The sequence below is a fragment of the Gekko japonicus genome, unplaced genomic scaffold (genome assembly GCF_001447785.1).
Source record: "Gekko japonicus isolate JY-2015 unplaced genomic scaffold, Gekko_japonicus_V1.1 scaffold183, whole genome shotgun sequence".
Taxonomy (NCBI): Eukaryota; Metazoa; Chordata; class Lepidosauria; order Squamata; family Gekkonidae; genus Gekko; species Gekko japonicus.
The window spans coordinates 326759-346496 of record NW_015175361.1 but is presented as its reverse complement, the minus strand read 5'-3'; the positions used below and the strand labels follow the sequence as shown (position 1 = coordinate 346496).

The window sequence follows — 19738 nt, the reverse complement described above, 5'->3', positions numbered from 1 at the left end:
TAAAATACATGGAGAATGTTGAATAAATAAATATAGAACAATAACCCAGCTTTATATAATAAATGTACTTGTAAGGTTTTCAAATGGATCTTTTATTAAGGTTAAAACTGTTTGCAAGATTTAATGTAGAGTTGAATTTGAATTTGAATTGATCCAGGGGCATACTCTTTAAAGTTCATAGGTTGCTTCCTGATGCAGGTTTGATTAATGTTTTGATCAGACCAACGAAACATGGAAACAGAAGGGGAAACACTACATTATTTAGTTTCCTTGTGATAACCTTATAAAGCTGTTCCTTTCAAAGGAAGCTGCTGAAATGTAAATAGAAGGCCTGAAATGGCACCTGAAAAATTGAAGGCTACTGGAAAGTTTATTGTTCCTAGCTGTTTATTTTATCTGATATGGTTTGCAAGATCCTTTGCACAAATGGAGTGGTTCCTAGAAGTGGAAAGCTTGCTGGATGTGAGCGGTTTGATACCAATTGCTTAGTCAGGCTCCCAAATACAGGTTGAGGAAGTCTATAGAGGTCTGTTAAATGACCATGTTGTATTTTGGTTGAGGCAGGGAAGCCCACTGACCAAATTAAGTTATATCCAAATTGCTTCCTGAAAATTCACCCACAGATGCATTTTGGCAATTAATACTGATAAGAAAAATGCTATAAACAGTCTTACTACCTGTTTGTGACACAAGGTATGCCACTCAGGAGAGGTTTGGTCACCCAGTGCTATCTTCACTATGTTGATATAATAAAAACCTATAAAGTTCTACCATCTTTTTCATAAACTCAAGTTACTTTTAATAATGCACCATCACTTCCAGACATGAAATATCTAAATTTCCTTTTTGCCAGTGGGATTCAATTGTGCATAAGATCTGATATTAAAGGTTACATGAGCTACACTGCCTCTGTATTGGGCAGATTTCAGGCAGGTGAAGTACTTTGACAACCTAGCACAGAAAAAGACTAGGTCATACTAAGCTGCTGGTAACCAAGGTGTTATGTAAATAAATAAATATGCCGATTTGTAACAAATGGTGGTTGTTTTTTGCCATCAGGTCAAAGCTGACTTATGGCAAACCCCACAGAGTTTTCAAGGCAAGAGACGTTCATAGGTGGTTTTCCATTGCCTGCTACTGCATCATGACCCTGGTATTCCTTGATGGTCTCCCATCCAAATACTAGCCAGGGTCAACCCTGCTTGGCTTCTGAGATCTGAGAAGATCAGTCTAGCCTGGGCTCCTCAGGTCAGGGGCTTGTAACAAATGACAACAGATAAACAGGATCCTTGACTAGAAATGTGAAGGGTTGAAAGAACCAGAAAACCTGAGGGGGGGGGGGAGTTTAGTTTAGGTTCCCCTCCTCAAGGGCTTTTTTCAGTGTTTCCCATGGAAAAAGTGGAAATTTGGGTTAGTACTTTAAGAAATCTCTTTTGAAATATATCCTGTTTTGAAATGAATTAAATGCTTTATCAGGCAAGGTTTTCACTCAAACAGCAGTGGTGTTATTGAAGATTGTTACATATCCTGTAGACATACGCTTTTAAATTAATAAATATATGAAGTAGTGCAGTTTTGTAAGCTAAGTGTTAAATGGTACATTTTAAAGCAGTAGAACAATTTCAGGTTTGATAAGAAAATATTCAAATTTTCCCCAACAGTTACATCCCCCCCCCGGCTTCAAAATTCCTAGATATGTAACATCTCGATTCTTTTTTTTTTTAGTCAAGAAACTTTTTATTTTTTAATACATTTCACATTTTCAAAACAATTTTCTTACAGTCAGTTTCCCTTTCCCCTCCCTCCTCTCCAGTGGCTTCCCGCAATGCGTTTCCCCTGTGTTCCAAAAGTCTTGTACATTCCAAGATAACAATCTTAATATTGATCTAAACAAAGTAAATTTCGTTTTACATCCCAGTTTTTTTTGTATCCAATCCTCTATTTCTGGTATTTTCTCTTGTTTCCAACATTGTGCGTAGATCATTCTCGCCGTTGTTATTAAGTACCAGAATAGTCTTTTTTTTTCTCATTTAGTTCTTCCATTTTGAGTCCTAAAAGCAGAATCTCAGGTGCTTTTTTAAAAGAAAACTTCCATATTTTTTTGCATTTCGCCGTGAACTTTTGTCCAAAAGTCCACAGCTTTGTCACATGTCCACCACATATGGTAAAATGAGCCCTCATGCTTCTTACATTTCCAACATTTACTAGACATATTCTGGTTCATATTTGCTATTTTCTTAGGCGTCATGTACCATCTATACATCATTTTATAACAATTCTCTCTTATATTGGTACACGTCGATATCTTAATAGAATTTTTCCACAAATATTCCCACGAATCTATTGTCACTTCCTTATTCATGTTAATTGCCCATTTTATCATTTGTTCTTTTACAGTTTCATCTTCTGTATACCATTTCAACAAATTTTTATACATCTTAGAAACCATTTCCCCCCTCCAACCTCCCAAATAGTTTCTAATTCATTTTTTTCCTCTCTAAAACCAAAATTTTTCTTATCTGCTTTGAAAATGTCATTAATCTGCATATATTTCAACCAAACTAACATCTCAATTCTTAACAGTCAGGCATGAGAATGTTAGCAGTAAATTCATCTTCTAAGGTGGTGGAATTAAACCTGCATTGATGATAATAGAACAGCTCTTTTTTGCTATCAAGCTGAGGCATTTTCTTTGTTATGCCTTTTTGTTACCACCATTGTCTAGAGACATTGTTCCTGCCTGCAGTTCTGTCCCCTCACAGCATGGGCTTGTTGTGATAGTTGATTTAATCATAGGATAGATGATCTTGTCCCCTACAAGGGTATGATGGCAGTCCATTAATAGTTAATACTAAAAAATATGCCCCCAGGGACGTACTGGATAAATGGATTCTTGAGAGAAGTATGTACCTCACTGTCTTCTGACTGGAGGGTGGCTGTTAAAGCTAGGTATCTGGACTAGGACTACTCCCTGTGGGAAGAAAGGGAATGAGTTTAATCGACTGCCTTTAAATGGTACCTGATATATTACTGACCCCTAAGTTTACATGGGTCAAATTAAGGTTGATCCTTCTGTTCTTCCCTATAAAGAATAAAAACCAGTAATTTGGTAATTGTAAATCATGGGGCTATTGGGATTTAATTGCAAAGTGTACACCAGTTGTCTACATCTGATTCCAAACCTATCCTATATTATGGGATGGCAGAGAACTCTGAAATACTGGAGAGTAAGGAACGTAGTTGTGTGCTTAGATATGTGATTAACCTTCAAAATGGCAACTATATATACAATTCTCCTTCCCATGATACAATTTAGCCATGTCTTAACATCATCTGTGCCTCTCACCAGCAGCAACCAATGGTAAAAATTAGTTTGGCGTTGTTTAGCTGTTCCGATAACCAACTTTTTATTTATGTGTTGCAATTATTAAAACAAATGAGTTTGAAGGTTGGGGCTAGAACCACATAAAATCACATTTATCATTTATGTCTCTCTGGAATTCTAAGAAAAATCAGCTTTAATGTGGCTTGAATTCTACAGGGAACATTATAAATGTCTTGCTTTTCTTGCTGCATGTCTGACAAAGGAATCCAATAAACATAGGCTTAAATTATAGACCTATTCTGTCATCCTCCTACTATAGACAGTTTAGTGCACTACAGGGATGCGAAGTAGATGCACTATAATATGAATGAAAAGCCACTACCTCATAATTAAGCCTCATAATTCACTGTCTGTATGTTTCTCTCCAATTCCAAAATGCTTTCTGTGATGAACTAGTGTCCTCTTGGCCATGTTGTATGTGAGGGGCGTGTCCAGTGCCGGATTTACGCATAAGCTAAATAAGCTACAGCTTAGGGCCTCGCAATCTGCTGGGGCCTCAAATAAAAACACAATATAAAAATGATTTCAAATATTAAAAAGGCGTATATATTTTAAATTTTTCTGAGAACAGCTGATGTGATTTAAAACAGTAGGGGGCCTCTGGGTTTTGTATAGCTTAGGGCCTCAGCAAGTCTAAATCCAGCCCTGGGCCTGTCACACCTTTTTTGTTAACCAGGAATTCCCAGGATGTATTTTTGCAGTGCTCATCCATCCTTAGGTCTGATATTAGGTGAAAAAACTAGTTACATTTGTTAGCATAAAGAATGTAGTTGTTAGCCATTCAGTCGTGTTTGACTTTTGGTAATTCTATGGGCCAACTCTCTCCATGTTTTCTGATCTTGTACTGTATCTTTGAGTTCCATGCTCAGACTGGTGTTGACTTGTATATGGTGTCTAGCCACCGTGTTCTTTGGCAGCCAGGTTTAAAGAATAGAAACCTCCTATTATCTTAAGTATCCTTGCTTGGTTTTTCAATAAGCATGTTATTTTGTGCAATATTGATTTGTCTCTATTACCAGGTCGGTGGAGCATTCTTTGCCAGTCCTGAAGGTTAAGATTTTTTAAAAAGTTCACTTCTCTCTCTTTCTATTGGATGTTTGTGTGAAGCGTGCATCATCTGGTTGGGATTGTTTTATATAAATTGTGACCTATGAAACATGGCTGATGCCATTTTAGATGCTTTGAAAAGACCTAAAAAGTGCTCTTAAAAACTAAATAATGAAGCTTGCATGTACAGGAGACCCAGTGGTTAAGAGTGTCAGAATAACATCTGGGAGACCCAGGTTTGAATCCCCACTCTGCCATGGAAGCTTGCTGGGTGACCTTGGGTCCACTCTTTCAGCCTCCCCTACCTCACAGGTTTGTTGTGAGGATGAAATGGATGAGAGGAGAATGATATAAGCTGCCGTGGGTCTCCCCTGGAGAGAAAGGTGGGGCATAAATGAAATAAATAAATAAAATGTGTTCCACACTGGGACAAAGAAAGGTTTTGTTTTTAAAAATTAGTCTGATCTGGAAAATATTGTCTTTTCTTGGTTATTTTTTTGGTCTATGATATTTCTATGGAAATTTTAAATGTATAAAAGGTAAGCATTGTTATCCTCCATAACAGTAGCAACAGATAACACAACCCTGCTAGATTGCAAAGTTAATTTAATGCCTATAATGTGAGAGGAACCCTTAATTCTGATTGAGCTCTAATTGATAATTCTAGGCCCCTGGCACACGGGACGGCTGAAACGCGGCTACTCAGAGCCGCTCCAAACTTGAGACGCCGCGGCGGGATCCCACGGATCCCCTAGCCGCGGCGCACCGCTCCCCGGCACGATCAGATGCCGGGGAGGAAAAGTCCGGGGGGAGGCTGCCGAACTGCGCATGCTCGGGCAGCCCGGCCTGAGCCGCACCAATGGATGCAACCACCTAGAGAGGTGGTTCTTTTTTACGGCGCAGTATGGGCAGTTGGGACGGATCAGGGACGGAGACGGCACGCTCCCCAGATGTTGAGGTGGGATCGCGCCTGTTTGCTCCGCCCCAGTTCCGTCCCGCTCCCCGTCCAAATGGGCTCGTATGAACAGGGCCCTAATTTAGCAATTTTACTCTGAAGTCTTCCTTTGAAGTTCTTTTGTTGAAGAATGATCAGGTACACACCAGAGACTCCTGAGAGAATGAAATGTTCTCCCATTCATTTTTTTATTGTTTCCTATTTTTTATTATTTCTATTTGAAAGAATCAATATCCTTTCCATCACTGAAGGGTCTTGAGTAGGACAGGTGGAAGTATACCTGTCTTAGATTTTTGAGAGTCACTGTCAGTCAAACTAGTCAATACTGCTGGATTAGTGACACAAATAGTCTGATTCTCTTAAAGTTGTTAAAACCTTCATATATTTAATACATATTATGAAAGTATTAATACACAGCCTTGTGTTTTAATACACACTGGAGTAAAGGAGTTCTATATGTAATGACACAGATTGGAACCCAGTGTATTATTCATATAAGTTAGGATATCTGTTCTTTCATATAAGGTACAATAGGGTATAACACTTGTGTCACACTACAAAAAGTGTACAGTTTCATTCATGCAGATGCACTTCTGACACTACTGAATTATCTAATTAATTTCTTTGTGCTTGAGATAACATTCCTGACCCAGATCCTTAACAGCAAATAACTGTGATTAGACCATTTTGATCTACTGGCATTGCTATTGATAACATACAAATCAGTATGAGAACTCCTGAAATACTTAAAAAATCATTGTATTAATAATGGTATTCAGTGCTGAGTTGGTGTAATGTCATAACTTCTTTAATACAGCGTTATTTCTTATTACTGGGTTGTTCTGTTTTCCTTTCTATAAGAAAATTTCCTGAAGACCAAAAATGAGGAAGCTATCCTGATTTCCCTTGTCAATGATCTAATTTTCTTGTCAACTCAGTTGGCCCAAATCATCCTATAAATAGGTCATCTAGTCTAGCCTCTACATGAATCAGAGTTATCTACATTTCAGCAGACTTGTATCTTCAATAGGTCACTGCTAATCATTACAGTGTTCCACTGACAGAGTGTGCAGGGGAGGTGCCTTGGATAGGAATGGACCATGGAAAAATTCCCTTGTGACAAAGAATAGCTGTCTGTTGCAGATGAAGATATGATGTTTCAGTACAATAGGTTACCACAGGAGCACAACTCAGAATTCTGAACATGTGAAGCTTTCTTATCTCATGTCACATTATTCATCCATCTAGCTCAATATTGTCTACTATGACTGTAGTGTCTCAGGGACAAGAAGGTCTTTCTTATCCTACTGCCTGTGATCCTTTAGTGGGAGATACCAAAGACCAAGCCAGAAGTCTTCCTATGCAAATGTGGTGCTTTTGTTTTCCCATAGCCCTGCAACTGAGGAATTCTAGCATTTGGCATCTTTCTGGTAGGTTGTCCAGTGTTCTCTATGGTGTTCAGTTCTTTATACAAAAATATAGCCATGAATCCATTTCTGAGAGCTGTGGTGGGCCTTTTGCCTAGCAGGGCTTCTGATTGGCTGTGCAGATTAAAAGGCCTTCTCTTAAACACAGCTTCAGCCTAAAGTGTTGAAGGGGTACTATTAGAGTTATATATAGCTTCACTTCCTCACATTTGGTACTTGGCTCTACCTCCTACGGCAGCCATTTTATGACTGTGCCCACCGCCCTGTGTCGGAATTCCAGAGGTGCCCACTGGCTGAAAAAGGTTGGGAACCCATGCCCTGGATGAAATTTCCACTTTGGAAGGAAGACTCTATGGCATCACATCTCTGTTGAACTTCTAAATCTCCGTCCTCCCAAGCCCTGCCTCTAAATCTCCATGTATTTCCCAAGATGGAGCTGACAAGCCTGTATGTTATTCTAAAGATAGATTGATCATCTTGTTATCTGTAGAAAGATCCTGTATGAAATTTGTTTCTACGCCTGGTAGCCATGACTTATTGAGAAAGACTTCATTGTGGAACTGTTGCCACAAAGACTTTGTATTATCCCAAGTATCCTGGGGCAGAAAATCTCAGGGTACAGCAGGAAATTATCTGCTATACACCTCTTTGAATGAATTGTTATGCTCTTGTGCAACACCTGTAAATTTCAGTGGAGCTAGTGCAGGATCCCTTCCCAGAGGATCCTGCCTTTTAGGCAGCCTTAGATCTGAAACAATAGTCTTACCTTGCATCTTGGTAGGTCTTTCTATGAGATCCACCTTGCCATAGTTCTAAGGTCTCTGTAATTTTTGCCAGTTAAATAATAGGAAGCAAACAGGAGTAAATAGATGACTCTCGCAATAGAGGAAAGTAAACAAGGAATCTGTATTGGAACCAGAGCTATTTAAACATAACAACTTATCCGGAGTAAGGGTGAGCAGTGACGTACAATGTTCCCTCTAAGCTGTGGAGTCCTGTGAGCAAAAATTCCACTTTGTGAGCTGCTGGCATTAAAGTTGTGAGTGAGCCATTTGGCTGCTGCATAAATTAGTTTACTCTGGAGCCATTCTTCCTGAGCTAAGGCAAAAATGTGTGAGCCGGAGGCTAAAAAACTGTGAGCTATCTCACGCTGATTCAGCTTAGAGGGAACACTGGTGACGTATCCAGGACTATGAATTAAATCGAATTATGTTGGATGAAAACTGAAGCAGACTGCAAAGCGCTATAAAAGCATGTCATGTTTGAACCACATGTCATTGGTAGGTGTTTGAAATGGGATACTAACCTGGTCCGCACTGCATTTTCTGTGACACTGTTACCTATATTATCAGCTTCATATAAGCCATCGCTTAGCTATCCTGCCATTAGTTGGTAGAAAATGATGAATGTTTCTTCTAGAACAATGTGGAAGTAAGCATGATGCCAAGTCAAAATGTGTGGCAGGTTTACATTATGAAGTTATTTAAACACATGGGCTCATCTCTTTCACTGTAGGGAAGCATCCTCTGATACCCTCACTAATCTATGATACGGCTAAACTGGAGTTTTCTGTGTAAGCAAGGCATCAGAAAACTGGCAACCATACTGAGACCTAAGCTTTCCCTAGGTTATTGGGGGGGTCATATAATTTTATTCCTCCTTTTGAGAAGAAGAAGAGGTTGGATTTATACCCCACCCTTCACTCAGAGCAGCTTACAATCTTCTTCCCTTCCTCTCCTCACAACAGACACTCTGTGAGGTAGGTGGGGCTTCGAGAGCTCTAAGAGAACTCCTCTGGAGAGAACAGCTCTGAGAGAACTGTGACTGACCCAAGGTCACTCAGCTAGCTGCATGTGGATGTGTGGGGAATCAAACCCAGTTCTCCATATTAGAGTCTGCCATGCTTAACCACTACACCAAACTGGACTTCAGGGCTAGTACCAAAGCATTGATTTAGCAACACGGAAAAAGTGTTATTGGTTCGTCCCCTTTGTTAGACTTTTAGGAGTCCTCATTAAACTTTTCTCCTATGTGTAGGGGCCAGGTAATCAAAGCATTTCTGCTGTGAAGGTAAAAGAGCATCTTTTCATGTATGTTGCTACTATAATTTTATCATTTTATACTGGTATAATAACATAACCTATCAACACAATAATCAAGAAAGTTTGGCATTGTTTTCACTTGCATACAAGGTTCACTTTATACTTGTATTCTAAGTTGTGCCCACAAAACCTTAGACATGTGCAACTGAAAACAGAGCATAGGAGACAAAGAGTAATATGTATATCCTGCTAATGGTTTAGGGAGACAATTGCTCTTTCCCCCCAAGCCTCACGGAATCCTGTCCAATGACTTTGCAGGCCCCTTGCTGTCAGCAGTGGGTTCTTAAAAATACTCATGTGCACAGGGTGTGCACCTTATGCTGTCCTTTTGGATCCTGCTGTAATGTGCGCATACAACTAATGTGTGGTGTTCTTTTATGAGTGTTGTATAGAAACCTGTGCTAAGAAATGGGATTGGCTGTGAATTCTCAGAACATGTAAATATAGTGGCTGCCACATGCTTACTGCTGGGTAATGTAAGGAACCCTTATAAAGGGTATGCTTTTTGGAAGGGGGTGAGGAAGTACTTTTATTTTGAAAACAGCCCTTATTGATACTGAAGCCAACCCTCTACAGTTTTGCTTTGTCAATGGGAATAGGATGCAATAGGATGCAATCAAGTCATAAACAGTATGGTTTTCACCCGTGATATTTCAGAAGGTTGAAATGCCCCAGCAAGAGTTCTTTGTTTGGTCTAGTGCCTTTATTTATTTTTCTCTTCCACAGAAGCTCATTGTTTGGGTGATTCAGAGTCTTACTGTGTTGGGAAGTGGAGGGGTGGGTGGGCACAGGTTAGAAGGAATAACAACAATAGAAGTGGGAACCTATGGCTTAGCATGCTGCATAAACATGGATTGAAACTGAAAGCCAAGAACCTGTTTTTAGGAAGCAGAAATAATAGGCAGCGGGAGCATGAAACCTTTTGTTTTGTTTTCCAGGCAGGAGGGAACTTTAATTCACAGCAAGCTTCGCCCCCAAAGGGGGGGGGGCTAGGAAACAGGAAATGATATTTACAAGAAACCCTTTGGCTTTGCACAGGTATAGAGACAGGCAAGCAGTTCTGGAGAGAATGGCAGGTTCCAGGCAGCTGCATGTTATCTGACAAGAGAGCTAGGGAGACTAAACCTCATTGGCATTCTGCAGGGGCAACTGAAGGGAATCCAGCCATCAAACCACTTGAGCTGTCAGGAGCAACACTGGGGTCTTTTCACCACAGGCTTCGCACAGAGAAAGAGATTTAAGCCACTGTAGTAGGGAATGCAAATCCAGCACTCTGCACTTCAGTGTTCAAGAGAAATCCTGCCTTACGAATCCAGCCATTTATTACTCGTGAGGGCCTGTGTTTTTCATTTTGAGTTGGTTAACTGAGAGAAGCCCTTCATCTTATCTACTGCATCTGGACAGCTTCAGAGTGCTTTCTCTGGAGGAAATGGCTTTCACCTCATGGCACATTTTGTCCCCCATGCAGTGGGCGCGCTGGATGTGGACAGCTGTGAGAAGCAACGGAGACTACAGTCTCCTAGCCATGCAGCGAATCCCTGGAAATAGGCAAGTCAGTCCTGTCATTCAGGAAACTGTCACCCCATTAAATTCATTTTATCAAGGACCAGAAGGAAAAGCTGCCATTTGACCAGCCGATATGCTTGCTTAGTAATTTTCAAGCCAATCACATTGTTTCTCTATATATTTTTGCTTGGATTGTATTTTTTTAAAACTTTCTTATAGTGTTTAATTTCTGTTTGGTGTTGAAGAAAACAAACCTCTCTAAATTTGTATTTTAGAAAGAACATATACTCAAATGGTAGTCTTTTTTTTTTTTTTACTTCTTCTTTGCAGATATTTGGTCTTCCTCTTCCCTTCCCCTTAATCCTGCATATTATTATTTTAATAGATGTCTTCATTCTAGCTTGTATTTTTTTTACTGTTTTATCTGTTTTGCATATTATTGTCAATTTGTGCTTGATTTCATCATGTTCCTTCTGGTTTCTTATATATATATATATATTTAAAAAAAATAAGTATGGGATAATGTATACAATAGAAGTGTGGTCTTGGTAAACTATACAGAACTCTTGTATTCAAAATACAAACTAATACTTGGCTGGAAAGCAAACAATTCCAGAAGGCCATAGTGGTGCCATTTAAGAGTGGGGGGAGGGCGGGGGACTCCAGGAGCAGGGAGAGGCAAGAATCAGAAGGTTGAAGATTTGCTGTGGAAATATGGCAGGTTTAAACTGCGGGGAAACGATGTGCATTGAAATCATTTATTATAATTTATATATTATAATTTAAACTATTATAATTACAGTGATCACATCACTAAAGTGCAATCAGGCACCCCTCCCCCACTTAAAAATAATACCTAATACTAATGCCTTTTTAAACAATAAAACCAGTTACCTGCCATAAAAAGTGGCATGTTTTGTGCCCGGGTAAAGGGGTGGCTGTGGCTGAAATGCAGGCTGTGGAAGGTCAGTAGTTTAGCAGTTGGAGACCTGAGTTGCCTGATGATGAAGTGAGCTCCCGTCTCTAGTTCCAGCTCCTGCCAACCTAGCAGTTCGAAAGCAAGAAATTGCAAGTAGATAAATAGGTACCACTTCGGTGGGAAGGTAACAGTGTTCCGTGCACCTTGGTGTTTAGTCATGCCGGCCACATGATCACGGAAACGTCTTTGGACAGCGCTGGCTCTTCGGCTTTGAAACGGAGATGACCACCACAATCCTAGAGTCGGACTCGACTGGCTTTCGAGCAAGGGCACTTTTACCTTTTAAAAGGGGTGGCAGGGGGACTTGTGTCAGTTGTTGCCCAAGGGTCCCATGCCACTGCCTATAGCCTTGCCCCCTTTTGCTGGCTGTGGAGCATTAGGCAGGTTGGGAGGTGGGGCTGAGAGACTTTACAATAAGTGGCAACCAGGCCCCCCCCCACTTTAAATAACACAGGAATTCTTTAAATTTGGTGTGAGTACCTAATAGTAAAACATTTGCCCATTAAATCTAGAAATCGTGCTGTAAAAGAAGCTCTGCAGTCATTCTTTTTAAAAAATGCTTTTTAAAATGCTTGGCTTCCTTACATAGGAAAGCTCTGCATTTTACAACTTCTGTTGGTTTGGTCTGCCTTCCTGTATCTTTTTTTTAGTAGCCTTTTTTTTTTGTATTTTGTATTTTGTTCAGGAGTTCAGATTCTGAAGAAGCTTTTGAAACACCAGAGTCTACAACGCCTGTAAAAGCCGCACCTCCGCTGCTACAAACACCGCCGGAGGCTCCGACGTTTGATGTAGAAGAACAGGAAATAAGGCCTCAACTTCCATCTGAGGATACAGGTAACAAGTGCACAGTGAATCGAATGCTCCTCCTCCTCAGGAATGAATAGGAAGTAACATTTCAATGTTAGTTTTCATTTATTCAGTCTCACAGGAACAAAATGCGCTCAGGAGCTGATTGTACTCTGCCTTGTTTTCTATGCGACTGACCTGTAGAAATAAGGAGGGAAGTCTAGTTCAGTGGCATTTTACTGGCTGTGTGTTAAGTGTCCAGATGTGCAGTTTTAAATACAGGATGGATCAGTGTCCAGAGCAAATCTCAACGTAACCTCAGTCTCTTCAAACAAATCGGTATTGCTGTCTCTTCATTCTGTCATTTCAGAAGAGGAGGATTCCAACCTTTTAGGGCTGCCAGCCTCCAGGTGGGGCCTGGGTATCTCCTGCTTTTACAATTGATCTCCAGGTGACAGAGATCAACTCCCCTGGAGAAGATGGCTGCTTTGAAGGGTGGAATCTATGGCATTGCACCATGCTGAGGCCCCTCTCCTAACCAAACCCTCTCCTAGATCCACTCCACCCCCAAAGTCTTCAGGTATTTTCCAAACCAGACCTGGCAACCCTACTCAAAGGCAATTTAAAAGTTGAATTGTATATCCTCTAAGAAATTATTTCTACCTTCCTGATCGGGACTCCCTGTGTAACAAAAGTCTCCACAACAGGGCTGTGAGATTCTGAAATGAATACTCACATGTTTTTCCCGTGACATCCCACAGTGCACCTTTTTGATGACATCATTGCCCTCAGGGGATCAAGAAACTTTAGAAACCTGTTCCGTTTGTGGCATTTAAGTTGAGAATGGGTTTATCGAGCAGTATAGTAAGTCAGTGCCGCTCTTTTATAGGATGTTGTTGCTGATTAAACAAGATGGCAAGTACACACAGAAAAACGTGATGACTCAGGAGCAGTTTGTTTATTCTCCAAGGGGTGGGAAGGGGGCTCTAATTTGTAGAACAAAGGCTACATACCAGTAAAAGGAATGAAATCGCCCAGATGGCAACGCGGTGGTGGTACAGTGACAGTGACGGCTCCTACTCAAAAGCCTGGCGGAAGAGCTCCGTCTTGCAGGCCCTGCAGAACTGTATAAGGTCCCGCAGGGCCCTGATCTCCTCCGGGAGCTCGATCCACCAGATAGGAGCTGCCCTAGTCGCAGCATATTTGACATCTCTAGGGGCAATTGTGTGATCTTTTTAAAAAGAATGGGTAATATCTGATGAATCTCAGAATGAAGATATAGGGGTTGTGATACTGAATAAGATCTGTAGGAGGGGTAGATGCAGGCTAGTGTGCAGCATAGATGGAATTATTCAAGAAAGTAAATATGAGCACATGGTTAATTTGCATAATTTATATTGATCATAGAATTGGGATTATTATGTAGGTTTGGCTAGCCATAGAATTTTTATATGTACAGGGAATTGTTAATTTTTAAATCCAACCTGCTTTTTCCTCTGACTAGAGGGGACCCAAGATCAATGCTCCCTCTAAGCTGTGGAGTCTTGTGAGCAAAAATTCTACTTTGTGAGCTACTGGCATGAAAACTGTGAATGAGCGATTTGGCTACTGCATAAATTAGTTTGCTCTGGAGCCATCCTTCCTGAGCTAAGTCCAAAATGTGTGAGCTGGAGGCTAAAAAACTGTGAGGTAGCTCACACTAACTCAGCTCATAGGGAACACTGCCCAAGATGTTTTAAAACAGCAGTGATCAATCAATATTGACTAAAACAATTCAAACATTCAATTTGAGATCTATTCACCTATCCTAGTTCTGCTAAAGTACAGAAGTATAAAAGATTATATCTCAGAACGAGATTAGTGAATCCTCGTGTGTGTGTGTGTGTGGGGGGGTGTATCCTCAGTTTATATTTCTAGGACTGTTGAGGAGAAGGGCTGTTGGTCCAAACCGTGAAGTACTTTTTACCAACAACATTGTCCTGGAAGAATTTCATATGAATCCAAATCTTTGTCTTCATTATTAGGTTTGCCGGTAGCTTATTAAAATCAATCCTATCCCAGAGAAGTCCTTCCAAAAGGATAGCCATATTAGTCTATTGCAGCCAAGGAGAACATAAATCAGGTAGCTCCAAATTTATTCCAAATTTTGTGAAAAAGCTCACTTTGGCAGCTGTCACCTTCATCTGACAATGCAAGCTCTGACTCAGAAAAGCCTATGCTGGAGTAAACTTGGTTAGTTTAAAGGTGACCACAATAGTCCTGTGACAAATAAAAAAAATAGTAACAGCATCTCATAGCATTTTCATAGCATAATCCACAGTACTAGTAAGTGAAAGAACGTGATTTAAAACATTAAACTATGATAAAGGCTTGGGGTTGCCAGGTCCCTCTGGCAGGGGAGGGGGGAACTTACTGGGAGCAGCTGGGTGGCTCATCCGACATACAGTGACATGTCTACATCACTGCCCATATGACCCAGGACTGACATGATCACATCCGGGACGTTGGGGTGATGCTCTGGTATCTGAGCAAAACTTTTGTGGTAAATTTGCCTTCTACCATAGAGTTTTTGCCCAAATACCAGAGCATCACCCCGACATCCTGGATGTGATCATGTCACTTCCAGCTCACATGGGCAGTGATATAGACATGTCGCTGCACGTCAGATGGATCTCCCTCTTTTTCAGGGTAAGTTCCCCCCTACTAGCCAGTTGATCAGTGATGGGGAGGTGGGGCCTGGCAGTGAGGGTCCCCCCACCTCCACCGAGGGTCTGACAACCCTATAAAGGCTGTATTTCTGTGCATACTTACTAGGAAGTCACTCAGTGAACACAGGAAGTGGCATAGAAGTCAGACTATTGCTCCATCTAGCCCAATGCTGTCTATTTTGACTGGCAATGGAATCTTCTGGCTTATAGGCAGAAAAGGGTCTTTTCCAGTACTTGCTACATTGGATTCTTTAACTGGAGGGGCTGGAGATTCAATTTGGGGCTTTTGGTTTGGAGAGCTGTCACTGTGCCACAGCTCCACTCCCATGGGACTTACTTCTGAGTAAACAGGCATTGAATTGGGCTGCACTATCAGCGTAAACCAAAGTACTGCAGCCTTATAGAACTGCAGAAACAGACTGTTAGTGTCTCCTTAACAGCTGATGGATTGGTTTCCAAAAATGAACTCATTGTGTGAAAAGTGAGCAGCAGCTCAGCTGGCAGGAGTAACTCTAATTAAAAAACAAGCAACAAGGATGCATCTAAACACAACGCTCAGAGTGGGAAAATCATCCTTGCATCAAACTGCATCACCTTATTGATGTTCAGTTTAATAGATAACTTGAATTTCTTTGTTTTCAAAATGATTTTTTTAAAACACAGTTTTAAATTGGGCCAGAGAGATGTGAATGAGTTATTCTTAGGAATACTCCTCTGGATAAAGCATTCTGTTTAGGATCTCAGTCTGTATCCATCATACAAGAATAAAATCTTGGAGCTAGGGCTGGATTAGACTAACCAAGAGAAAAGTGCTATAAATTACTGCACACAATTATAACCTCAGCATGCAAAATAGCCAGTTTCATCCGTGTTGCTCCAGACATTTTGAAGGAAACAACGTCTTTGATGGTGTGCTGAAGATTGATCTGCACAGTGAGTCACCAAATGTAAATGGCTCACTGTATAGCAGTAGCCAACTCATGCTGTGTTTTAAAGCATTGGTTCCCAACTTCTTTGGTGTGGGGGACCCACAAGTTCAAATTTACTTGGTATGGTGACTCATTGACTTATTTTCACACAAATTTTGGACCATAGGTTTTTTTTTGACAGCCATTGTTTTCATGGATTTTAACTGTAAGTTTGCCTATTTTATAACCATTATTTAAGCTTAAGTTGTCCAAGCAGAAATTTAGGTAACACACCTACTACTATGGAATTTGTTGAAATATTTTTGCTTTATTATGTAATTTATTCATTGCTTTTTTGTGTAAATGTAAGAACACAAGTTTGCAGGTTATAGCTTCATGATCTATAAAAAATTATAGACATAGCAAATGGATCTTGTTGAATCTTGAAGGCTATCAGATCTATTTATTCTTTGGCTATTTAAAATTTAATTTAAAAAAATTGCACCAAGAATTCGTGCATCTCTTCCAAACCCCTGTCAGAATACACCATCCTATCTTTGTCTACTCAGAAGTAAATATCTTTATTCAACAGGGCTTATTCCCAGGTAAGTGGGCACAGAACTATTTTGTAAGAAAGTCCCACTGAATTAAATGGGATTTACTTCAGAGAAACACCGAAGCAGGGGTGGTTTGGGTTCACCTAGGCCTACAGAGCCAGGGTTCCAGCCCCTGCCCACCCCATTTACTACTTCCCTAAAGTCGAGATTGAGAAAGCAAAACACAGAAAAGAGGTTGGGGTTCACTTCGGTTGCTCCCTGTTTAGCTGAAACTTCAAACCTGAAACATGAAACTCCTCTCTTATAAGACTGTTTTAGAATTGAAGGATTCTAAAAGCAGTCCCCATTCCATTTAAGAGAAGAAGAAGAAGAAGAAAAGAAGAGATTGGATTTATACCCTGCCCTTCACTCGGAGTCTCAGAGCGGCTTACAAACTCCTTTCCCTTCCCCCCCTCCCCACAACAGACACCCTGTGAGGTAGGCGGGGCTGAGAGAGCTCTGAGAGAACCGTCCTTGAGAGAACAGCTCTGACAGCACTGTGGCTTGACCAAGGTCATCCAGCAGCTGCAAGTGGAGGAGTGGGGAATCAAACCCGGTTCTCCCAGATTAGAGTCCGTGCACTTAACCACTTCACCAAACTGACTTCATCAAACTAACTTCAGTAGCACATTTCTCTGCTTGGGAAATGCATCTGTTTCTAGACATTAAGCACCCTCGGTTTTCTACTGATCATCAGCTGAGAGCAGTACATCCGATCAGAGTCCCCACATTCTGTCTCTGTCAATGGCTTGTGAGATGCACACATGGGGAGCACATCCAAGAGATCCTTCTTGGATTGAAAAATAATGTAGATTAATATGAGAGGACAATATGAGAAGATCATTCTATTACCACTCTGGTCACAAACCTCACCTCAGCCAGAGAAACGACAACTTTAGAAGGCTAGTGTTACTAGTAGTAAGTAGCTCATTAATCAACAGAGCAGAATTAGTTAACCAAGTTGAGCAATGAAATGTAGTATCATAACTAACAGCTGCTAAGTGCTCATCCTCTTCCTGGATAAGGCAGCAAGCAGAACCCCATAGCCTCCTGTCTGCATCAGCTCTTTCTTGGCAGAAGATTGAAGAGGTGGGGCCAGAAGATGTATATAAATTGTGGCCTCCCCAGCAGTCAGAGACAGTGAGCCAAGGATCGCTTGGTCTGCTGTTTCTCTCCTTTGGTCTACCAAAGTATAATAATCTCATCACTATTGCCCATCACCCCGCTCCACTCCAACAAGCACACAAGCGCTCTCCTGTATACACACCTGGGACCTGCTGCTGTACCAAGCAGGGCTGTAGCAAACAACAGCACAAAGGCTTGGTGGCACCAGAAAAGGTCATTCCTTTGGCCATATGTTGCACCTGCAACAGCTGGCACAGCTCACAAATGGCCTTTTATTAAAAAGAAAACAACCCACCTTGTTGATTACTGAGAAACAGCTAGGTGTGGCTAAAACAAGGAAAAATGATGGGGACAATGGAGCCAGCTGGCTGTAAGCCAGCCCATAAGCCATACACTATAAAACACATTTAAGAATTAAAAATCACAGTATGACAGAAGTTTGCCACATGTACAATACAGCTTTTGCAGAGGCTACTCAAAAGTAATCTTAATCTTGAGGTGTCAGAAGCAGCTGAATACTTTAACAGCCATTTTCTAAGACATTTTTCTCTGGCTATTACATACTTTGGGCAGTGGGAAAAGGTATGAGACAGTGAATTGACCACTGCCACAGGGCAGTTGCAAAAGCACTGATCTGAAGGTATCTTGAGGAAATGTCCCTTCATTGGTGCTGTTGGCAGCACACTGCAACATGTGATCTTTTCTCTGTTAGGCTTGTCATTTCATTTCATTTATCTTCAGGGCTCTAGTCGGGGGGGAGCTCTCAGGTATGGAGCTCCGGAAGAGAACCTCTAGGGGGCGGGGCGGTCACGTGGTGAAGCCCCGCCCCTTCTTTACCCCGCCCTCTGCTTCGATCCTCATTCCGTTTGGGAATGAGGATGAAGCTGGAGGGTAAGTAGCCGGGCCTTCTGACACACTTCCGGTGATGTCAGGGGGTGTGGCCTTCTGTCACTTCCGGTGATGTCAGGGGGCGTGGCATATGCAAATAAGTTATGCTAATGAGTTATGCTAATGAGCTCCGGCAGCTCTTTTTCTACAACAAGACCCCTGCTTATATTTCATATTCTGTCTTCGATTAACTATTTGTTTTCTATCCCCTTATCTATCTTACTGACTTTCCCTTTCCTGTGTTCTCAAATTTCCACAAATCAAGTTATTACGCTCATGTTACATGTGATCATATATGACTGTCTCAGTGTTGGGACTGCCAGCATATTGGGATAATGAGGCAGATCAAATTGAGTTGGGTGCTAATTCCAAGAGCATTTCTGTCTAGCATCTTTTGGAGGGGGTCCCAGTCCTGTTTAAGCAATTTCTCTATGAGTAATGTTCATCTTCTTTCTGTTAAATTGCTTGGCTTCCATGAGCCCAGTCAGTTTATTTCCATATCCACAGTTCTGCTCTATTCCATTCTGACCAGCAGCACTCGTGGGCTGCTGATATGGTTAAAGCTGGAAGATCCTCAGAAATTAACAGGTCGTACTTGAAGCTGACTATGGCCTTCCACGTTAGTCTTGAAATATTTGGAAGGCCCAATTCAAGTCGTATAATTGAGGAAGCTATGCAAGGTGGTAAAGCAAGTATTTTACAGGGGGGAAAGTTAGCTGAAGTTTATCAAGTAGTTCTGTTGGGCCCAAGAGCCAGATCTGGGACCCATACAGTATGCGTGGTATGCCTTTAAAAGTTCTGGCATGTACTGATCTCCTTGAATAAAGAAAAAACTTCCTTAGAGCCAGCAGAGCTAAATCAGTTTTCTGCTTAAGATATTGAACATGCTTAAATCCAGATAGATTGGACTGGAACACAATTCCCAGGTATCTAAATTTGTCAACCATTTGCAATTCATATGCATCGATTTCCCATCTTTTGTTCGATCATTTTATTGACTTTGTATACACCATAACCTTGTCTTCATTTATGTCCAGAAGTTCACTATTACAGTAGGCGATAAATGCTTTTATGGTGCGCTTTAGACTAATCTGGGTTCTGGAGAGCAAAACAAGGTTGTCAGCATATAGCAAAGCAGGTACTGGATGGTTTCCCGGGCATGGTGCATGAGTGGAAATACCTTGTAAGCTTGTAAAAAAACACTTTCTGCCACAAGTGTTTTTTGCTATTGTTGTTGTTCCAGTAGTGCAGTGGAGCCCATGATTTCCTGCACTGGCCTCACCAACTAGCCACAGAAACAATAAGGAAATGGAAAAACAAAATAAA

The 19738-nt window shown here is 41.1% G+C and overlaps 1 protein-coding gene across 7 annotated transcripts in view; it reads left to right on the top strand.

The window, feature by feature from the left end:
- Positions 1–19738, top strand: part of TACC2 (transforming, acidic coiled-coil containing protein 2) — a 210737-nt gene that overhangs the window by 133006 nt on the left and 57993 nt on the right. For all 7 annotated transcript variants that reach the window (XM_015425395.1, XM_015425396.1, XM_015425391.1 and 4 more), the window contains one exon: positions 12087–12235. In XM_015425395.1, the coding sequence (XP_015280881.1) occupies positions 12087–12235 (149 nt within the window). The remainder of the gene's footprint in view (positions 1–12086; positions 12236–19738) is intronic.